General features: G+C 38.9%; 2 protein-coding genes across 2 annotated transcripts; both read left to right on the top strand.

Annotated features, from left to right (window-relative positions):
• The first annotated feature begins 2,672 nt into the window (after positions 1-2,672).
• On the top strand, positions 2,673-4,688 carry LOC112064330 (F-actin-capping protein subunit alpha-1-like). Its single transcript, XM_024121885.2, is given in 1 exon segment — positions 2,673-4,688. A coding segment is annotated over 1 exon segment (885 nt). The 3' UTR covers positions 3,558-4,688.
• Positions 4,689-5,768: 1,080 nt separating this feature from the next.
• LOC102978759 (F-actin-capping protein subunit alpha-1-like) lies at positions 5,769-7,384 on the top strand. The gene is given in 1 exon segment (XM_024121886.2): positions 5,769-7,384. A coding segment is annotated over 1 exon segment (885 nt). The 3' UTR covers positions 6,654-7,384.
• The last annotated feature ends 2,093 nt before the right edge of the window (positions 7,385-9,477 follow it).

Genomic DNA, 9,477 nt, shown 5'->3' with positions numbered 1-9,477 from the left:
GACAGTTGTTAGCTGAATGACACTGGATAAAATTCCTTAAGCCTAATACTCTGTAAAATGGGAATTATAATTTCCATATCACGAGGTTCATTTGTGGATTGAATACAAAGGGACGGGATGCTGATAATGGTGATGATGCAGACGATGATGACAGATGCAGTATCACAGGATGAAGAGGATTAAATTCTCAACTAACTTAGTGGCAGTTAGAGAAAGAAAGAGTGAAATGGACACAAGAGACAGGATGTAGGGAAAAGGCCTTGCTTCACAACTAATCAGATATGAGAAACGAAAGACACAAGGGAAAAGCACAATGATTAAATATCGGTTGAATGCTTCCTATGTGCCAGCCATTGTCCAACTGGTACATTTAATCGAAGAGTGATGACTTATGGAAATTATGGCCTTACCTCCTGGGTTTGGATGAATTACGAAGGGCAGAAGTCAGGAGAAGGAGATGAAGAGTTTGATCTTCTTCGTATGCCACCTGAATTGGTTGGTGGTGATACCTCTAGTCTGAAATGTAATGCAGAGCTGGTCATAATCAACATTGGACTGTTTGCATAACAATCTCCTGAGAAACGTATTAAAATTGTAAGTTTCTAAGCTAAGCGAACCCTTCAGAGATTCCGATTCTATATGTCTGGGGTGAGATTTTTGGCCCACTGTCAAGGTCGATAAAGTGTTACATGAGCCAAAGAAGTCAGCTCGGGGGTTGAAAGTCGATTTGAGGGTTATCAGATTATAGACAGTAATCATATACTTGGGTGTGATAGCATTGGCCTGAATCCTGGTTTATAACAAGAAGAATAAGGCAGCAAGGTCTTTTACAGATAAGTTGAGGCATTATGTGCACATTCCTGTATTGACACAGGAATAGCCAGAAAGTTCTGACGCCAGCTCCGAGAGCTGCTCTTCAGGTCTGTGCTGTCGCTGGGTGGCCGCTAGCCACACATGATTCAACCAGCATTAGAGAAGCAAGAGTTGATGGACTTTTAAGACACGTTTCTGAGTACTCAGGGTCATTAAACAACAACGACAGCGTTTATTATGGAAAATATAAATTGAATTGAACTTACATTTAATTTTAAATGAATTATCTAGCCTATTTCAGGTGTTCAGTAACCACGTGTAACTAGTAGCTGTTAGACAGGACAGCACAGAGGTGGAACACTTGCACCACTGCAGAAAGTTCTATGGGACAGCTCTGCTGCGGAAGTGTGGACAGCCTGCCAAAAGCCCACTCACGGTACAAAGCAGTTGTCACTGGCCTCACTCTAGAGGCCAGGAAAGACGATGTTTAGTGACTAAAGGACGAGTTTAACTGGTCTTCTTGCCCACTGAAGGAAAAAAGACTGGAACAAGCAAGGAGGTATTTGATGAAATGAAGAAATGGCATCCATGTATGTTCATTCCCCTTCTTTGGTGTGGGAAGGGCGAGACGGGAACTGAGCTTCTAAACTCCGTGGCCCCAAGAGCAAAAGCTCCCTATGACATCCTCGAGGGAGTGTTCTAGGATCCACTGTCGGATTCTACTCTCCTCCTGGCCTTCCCCTTCTCCAGGCAGCCCAATTGCCACGATGGCTGGCAGTGCCCAGGTGTGATGCCAGGTAGCTGCCCTTCCCCTCGGTGTGCGCTCTGCTGGTCTCCTCTCAGGGTAGTTTGCATCCATCTGCTCTTCTCGCCCTCGCGTGCTGCAGTAGTTAGGTGCTGTTTTGTCCCCCGGAGGAAGCCCATATTGTTCTGTTCCTACCAGAGGAAAAACAAATCAAGAGCAACAAGGAAAAATATGGAGTGTAAGCGTGTGTTTCCAGGTCATCAACATGCAAGCAAACATGCATGAAGATGAGTGTTAATTTCCTGCGTGATTCAGAGTTTGCAAGACTATCAAGTCATTTCCCATAGGCAGCCCAACAGCTATCACATGGCAATGAATTTCTATTACAGTCGTGTATGATGGTTGAACCAGAAAACTAATGAGCAAAGAAATGAACAAAATAATAACAATGGTGATAAGAGTAATGATGGTGTAATACGTAACTGGCAAGGCACTTACTGCTGGGGTCAATAGGGTAATATAGTTATTTGGGGGCAGTGAGAACAGGTCTGATTTTCTCATTTTAACATTTGTGGTTTCTGCTGCCTTTACATTTTTAAAAAATAAAAATTCTCAATGAAAATAGGCCCAGCCTAACGATCAAAATGGAAACAAGTTGTATGGAGAGTAGTTTGTGCTTTTATTTATGTTCTTCTTATCAGGTTTTAGAGGTCTTTTAAAATTTCCGTGGACTGTTCTGCCGAAATTAAAACAGAAAAAGACTCTAGCTTTTTGGAATTTTTGTGTTCAGTATTGAATTACATTCTTCATTACCAATTTTCTCATTCATACATATGTATCTTTGGGCTTTGCTCTCGTTATCTATAAAACTCAGGGTGGACTTGTACTTTAACATGGACTAAACCATTTGAAAACAAGACTATTTTAAAGATAAATAGGTATTTCAAAATTTCATTTTATCCTCCTTTAGAAATCGCCATTATTTTCTTCTCACTTTTTCTTTCTCTTAGTTATCATCAGATATATTTTAATATCAGATTGAAAGGAGAATTGATCTGGTTTTTACAAGGTAAAAGTACATGATGAATTTAAAACATCTAGAGCGCAGCCCAAGATGGCTGACTTCGAGGACTGGGGGTCGGATGAGGAGAAGGTACGCATAGCTGCTAACTTCATCACTCATGCACCCCCAGGGGAATTTAATGAAGTGTTCAACGATGTCCGGCTACTACTTAATAATGACGGTCTCCTCAGGGAAGGGGCAGCACATGTATTTGCCCAGTATAACATGGGTCAATTCACGCCTGTGAAGATAGAAGGATACGAAGATCAGGTCTTAATTATAGAACACGGTGACCTGGGTAATAGCAGATTTTTTGATCCAAGAAACAAAATTTCCTTTAAGTTTGATCACGTACGGAAAGAAGCAAGCGACCCTCAGCCAGAGGAAGTAGATGGAGGTCTGAAGTCTTGGAGAGAATCCTGTGACAGTGCTTTAAGGGCCTATGTGAAAGATAATTATTCCAACGGCTTCTGTACTGGTTATGCTAAAACTATAGATGGGCAACAGACCGTTATTGAAGAAATGGCATCCGTGTACGCCATATGTATTGAAAGCCATCAGTTTCAGCCTAAAAACTTCTGGAATGGTCGTCGGAGATCAGAATGGAAGTTCACCATCACACCCTCTACAGCCCAAGTGGCTGGAGTACTTAAGGTTTAGGTTCACTGTTATGAAGGTGGCAATGTTCAGTTGGTTAGTCATAGAGATGTGCAGGATTCAGTAACTGTTTTGAATGAAGTCCAAACTGCCAAGGAGTTTATTAAAATCACAGAGCATGCAGAAAATGAGTATCAGACAGCAATTAGTGAAAACTATCAAACAATGTCAGACACCACGTTCAAGGCCTTGTGCCAGCAACTTCCAGTTACCTGCACCAAAATCAACTGGAACAAGATACTCAGCTACAAGATTGGCAAAGAAATGCAGAATGCTTAAAGGCTGAATGTAGGATTCTGCAGTACATGGAAAGAAAGGATGCAATGTGTGGTCATATGATAAATAAGTGATTTATAAACAAGAGTGATATTTTGCTAGGGCTTTCAAAGTTAACTGGTTTTCTAGCCTCATGGAATACTGTTGAACCTATAGCATTGTCTTGATTTTGTGTTTTCTGCCCGGTAATTTTCTGTTTTCACGATATCTACTTGTAAATCTTTTTTTTTTTTTTTTTTTTTTTTTATTCTGCCACATTTAATGATGGAGAGAGATATCTATCCTGGAGTCATTTTACTGTTTAGAAAATCTTCCTAGCCATGAAGCCCTGTCACTGATATAGACAGGTAATATGTTCAGTACTTTTCTACCCAATCCTTCAAAGCACTTCTGGTACTTCAGTGGTTTTTACTGATCAACCAACAGCTAAAGAGGCTATGCTAAAAACTACAGCTGAATGGAAGACACATTCATCCTTCTCCCTCCAGTTGCTTTGGTCATCATTTATAGCATCTCATAACTATAGTTTCAAACATTTGGATTGGGGTTTTTCAGGTCCTTTTTGGAGGCAAAGGAAGTTTTCTGGAAATTCCATTATAGCCAGCTTCTCTGGGGAAGTTGTTTTTAAATCCAAAGACTTGAACCACATTCCCTACAAATGAACGTGTTTGCTTTTTTTCCTTCCATTATTGTTTCCTTCTCATCTAGTACCATTATAGTTATAGACATGTGCATTTTTAGAAGAGTTTTACCCACTTATTATTTTTTTAATATTCAAAAACTGCTGACATGCTAGGGATATAGTAGAGTATAAAACTTGAAAAAATGCAGATGTTGAAGGAATAATAGGTATCTTGTGCTTTAATACTTTGTGGCAGAATTGTACTATAAACGAATCAAACAACTATGTTAATCACAAACAAAAACTAAAAATGAACCAAAGTGAGAAGGACAACGTTCAGACAGTATCTTTCTATTGTAACCTGTTATTTAAGGGAATACTAGTGATTTGTTCTAAATAGGATGTAAAACTTTTTCCAAATTACTTCCTCAGTCCTGCCTGCCAACTCAAATGTAACTGTGATATAGCAACCCTTCCCAGGTTTATTGGCAGGTACAGGTGTGATCTCAGAATACACAGGTAACATAGATATGATATAACAACTGGTAATGGTGGATTCATTTACATTGTTTACACTTCTATGACCAGGCCTTAAGGGAAGGTCAGTTTTTTAAAAACCAAGTAGTGTCTTCCTCCAAATACATGTCAAAAGAAGGGTTTGTGTTTCAGCTTTGTTTCTGCTTGGTAATACAGTCAAGCAACAGTTTATTTCCAAGTGACCCATTGAGCTGTGTAAGCATTTTTGTTTATTTCAAATAAAATATATTTGTATTATTTGTCATTCATACTATCCATCCATACCACACTATCCTCTGTATCAGGTAGTCCAATAGAAATATACCTGTTTTGTTCTTAAATTGTCTGAGTCTCTCCTTTTTGAGCCAGTCTCTTCAGCCTTTGTTCTCAAGGTAAGATATGGAACTGATCTTATTTAATGAGAATGTTCAGGGTTTCTGAAATTGGTTTCTACCTTCAACTACTATAAATTCAGTGACTATCCAAAGACTTGCAAAGAACAGCTTTTTTTTTTTTTTTTTTTTTTAACATTTGTGGTTTCTGCTGCCTTTACATTTTTAAAAAATAAAAATTCTCAATGAAAATAGGCCCAGCCTAACGATCAAAATGGAAACAAGTTGTATGGAGAGTAGTTTGTGCTTTTATTTATGTTCTTCTTATCAGGTTTTAGAGGTCTTTTAAAATTTCCGTGGACTGTTCTGCCGAAATTAAAACAGAAAAAGACTCTAGCTTTTTGGAATTTTTGTGTTCAGTATTGAATTACATTCTTCATTACCAATTTTCTCATTCATACATATGTATCTTTGGGCTTTGCTCTCGTTATCTATAAAACTCAGGGTGGACTTGTACTTTAACATGGACTAAACCATTTGAAAACAAGACTATTTTAAAGATAAATAGGTATTTCAAAATTTCATTTTATCCTCCTTTAGAAATCGCCATTATTTTCTTCTCACTTTTTCTTTCTCTTAGTTATCATCAGATATATTTTAATATCAGATTGAAAGGAGAATTGATCTGGTTTTTACAAGGTAAAAGTACATGATGAATTTAAAACATCTAGAGCGCAGCCCAAGATGGCTGACTTCGAGGACTGGGGGTCGGATGAGGAGAAGGTACGCATAGCTGCTAACTTCATCACTCACGCACCCCCAGGGGAATTTAATGAAGTGTTCAACGATGTCCGGCTACTACTTAATAATGACGGTCTCCTCAGGGAAGGGGCAGCACATGTATTTGCCCAGTATAACATGGGTCAATTCACGCCTGTGAAGATAGAAGGATACGAAGATCAGGTCTTAATTATAGAACACGGTGACCTGGGTAATAGCAGATTTTTTGATCCAAGAAACAAAATTTCCTTTAAGTTTGATCACGTACGGAAAGAAGCAAGCGACCCTCAGCCAGAGGAAGTAGATGGAGGTCTGAAGTCCTGGAGAGAATCCTGTGACAGTGCTTTAAGGGCCTATGTGAAAGATAATTATTCCAACGGCTTCTGTACTGGTTATGCTAAAACTATAGATGGGCAACAGACCGTTATTGAAGAAATGGCATCCGTGTACGCCATATGTATTGAAAGCCATCAGTTTCAGCCTAAAAACTTCTGGAATGGTCGTCGGAGATCAGAATGGAAGTTCACCATCACACCCTCTACAGCCCAAGTGGCTGGAGTACTTAAGGTTTAGGTTCACTGTTATGAAGGTGGCAATGTTCAGTTGGTTAGTCATAGAGATGTGCAGGATTCAGTAACTGTTTTGAATGAAGTCCAAACTGCCAAGGAGTTTATTAAAATCACAGAGCATGCAGAAAATGAGTATCAGACAGCAATTAGTGAAAACTATCAAACAATGTCAGACACCACGTTCAAGGCCTTGTGCCAGCAACTTCCAGTTACCTGCACCAAAATCAACTGGAACAAGATACTCAGCTACAAGATTGGCAAAGAAATGCAGAATGCTTAAAGGCTGAATGTAGGATTCTTCAGTACATGGAAAGAAAGGAGTCAATGTGTGGTCATATGATAAATAAGTGATTTATAAACAAGAGTGATGTTTTTCTAGGGCTTTCAAAGTTAACAGGTTTTCTAGCCTCACGGAATACTGTTGAACTTATAGCATTGTCTTGATTCTTTTGTGTTTTCTGCCTTTTAATTTTCTGTTTTCACTATATCTACTTGTAAATCTTTTTTTTTTTTTTTTTTTTCAATTCTGCCACATTTAATGATGGAGAGAGATATCTATCCTGGAGTCATTTTACCATTTAGAAAATTTTTCTAGCCATGAAGCCCTGTTACTGACATAGACAGGTAATATGTTCAGTACTTTTCTACCCCATCCTTCAAAGCACTTCTGGCGCTTCACTGGTTTTTACTGATCAACCAACAGCTAAAGAGGCTATGCTACAAACTATAGCTGAACGGAAGACACATTCATCCTTCTCCCTCCAATTGCTTTGATCATGATTTATAACATCTCATAACTATAGTTTCAAACGTTTGGATTGGGGCTTTTCAGGTCCTTTTTGGAGGCAAAGGAAGTTTTCTGGAAATTCCATTATAGCCAGCTTCTCTGGGGAAGTTATTTTTAAATCCAAAGACTTCAACCACATTCCCTACAAATGAATGTGTTTGCTTTTTTCCCTTCCCTCATTGTCTCCTTCCCATCTAGTACCATTATAGTTATCGACATGTGCATTTTTAGAAGAGTTTTACCCATTTATTATTATTTTTTAATATTCAAAAACTGCTGACATACTAGGGATATGGTAGAGTATAAAACTTGAAAAAATGCAGATGTTGAAGGAATAATAGTTATCCTGTGCTTTAATACTTTGTGGCAGGGTTGTACTATAAGCGAATGAATCGAACAACTATGTGTGTTAACATAGTTAACAGTCATAGACAGTATCTTTCTATTACAACCTGTTATTTAAGGGAATACTAGTGATTTGTTCTAAATAGGATGTAAAACTTTTTCCAAATTACTCTTCCTCAGTCCTGCCTGCCAACTCAAATGTAACTGTGATATAGCAACCCTTCCCAGGTTTATTGGCAGGTACAGGTGTGATCTCAGAATGCACAGGTAACATAGATATGCTATGACAATTGGTAATGACGGATTCATTTACATTGTTTACACTTCGATGACCAGGCCTTCAGAGAAGGTCAGTTTTTTTAAAACCAAGCAGAGTAGTGTCTTCCTCCAAATACATGTCAAAAGAAGAGTTTGTGTTTCAGCTTTGTTTTTGCTCGGTAATACAGTCAAGCAAGAGTTTATTTCCAAGTGACCCGTTGAGCTGTGTAAGCATTTTTGTTTATTTCAAATAAAATATATTTGTATCATTTGTCATTCATACTATCCATCCATACCACACTATCCTCTGTATCAGGTAGTCCAAAAGAAATATACCTGGTTTGTTCTTTAAAAAAATAATAACAATAAATAAAACTAAAAGAATTCTAAATAACGTAAATTGAGTTTAATGTTTAGTTAGCAATTTTTCTTGAAAAGTTGTGTCAGTTCATGCTCATTTTCTTTAATGGAGTGTTGTTAGTTATCTCATTTTAGGTAAATATTCTCTAGCAGGTTTCAGGCAGAACAAATATTTACAGTTAAGCCCTCAACTCCAGAAAATGGCTTTGCATGTGTGCTGGGGGAGAGGGTTAAATGCAAAGGCTGACTTTGTCTTCTCTTTAGACAAGCCACCACAATAAATCATTCAAAGACACTCAAACGGATGTGTATCGGAGGAATGCTCACCTCCGTGAAGCTAAGGTAGAGGGTTAAAAGGCTATGACGCCACATAACTAATGGGCACACTTTTCACAGACAGAAGGGCCATGCTTTAGTCATGGTGGTAAATCTGTAGTGACAGACGTTTGTTCTATATTTGTGAATGACCTGATTTGGCAGGCATGCAGCTCGTTCTACTGACAATAATGGTAACATGGTGTGAGGGAGAGAGGAAAGAAAGGAGGAGGAACAGGGGGAGGAGGTGAGGTAGAGGGAGGAGAAAGACCCAGGCAGAGGGACAGGGAGAAGGGGAAAGGAGTTTTAAACAGCTGAAGATCATGAGCATCTAAGGGTGACTCTAAGGAAACCTACCTTTAGTAGATGGTTATTTTAATTTGGGAGCAAGTCTTACATTCATTCCTAATCGATTTGGAGAGGATCACCTTCCCTTCCTCCATGCCCCCTCCCTCTTCTTTCACTCCTCTCCCCTCCAATCTCTGGGGAAGATAGATATCTGTCAGACGGATGCTTCTGTCTCAAGGAATCCCTTGTAATTTGCAAAACTTGCCTGGCCTTCCACCCTTTGCTGCAGTCCTGCTACCCCTTCAGCTAGGAAAGAAGCTGGCCCCAAGTGATGAAAAGAATGAAGGGCTGCCAAGAATTATTGACGTCTGCCCTGACCAGCCAATCCAAAGTGTGGCCCTCCCCCATCATTCTCCAACACAACACTTACTATCATCTGAAACTATCTTATTGATTTCTTCGCAGTTGTTGAATTAACCAACTAGGATGCAAGCTCCATGCAAATAGGGACACGGTCTGTACTATTCACCACTTCTTCTTTAGTGAAGAATCTGTATGTTCTTTATCTTATTTGTATTCTCATTATAAAATAAATGCTTGAGGAGTATTCAGTGAATCTATACAGATATTTTTCTATGTTGAGTTCTTTCAGTTTGCAAACAGTAGAGACATACTGGGGTTACCTCAGTGAGTGGGTGTTTATAAGGTACACACAAGCAAGCGAGGGCTCAGGAAACTCCACGGGGAGATG

Source organism: Physeter macrocephalus, chromosome 18 (assembly GCF_002837175.3).
Source record: "Physeter macrocephalus isolate SW-GA chromosome 18, ASM283717v5, whole genome shotgun sequence".
In the NCBI taxonomy this organism is placed as follows: Eukaryota; Metazoa; Chordata; class Mammalia; order Artiodactyla; family Physeteridae; genus Physeter; species Physeter macrocephalus.
The sequence above is the reverse complement of the archived record's forward strand: the minus strand, read 5'-3'. Positions and strand labels throughout refer to the sequence as shown.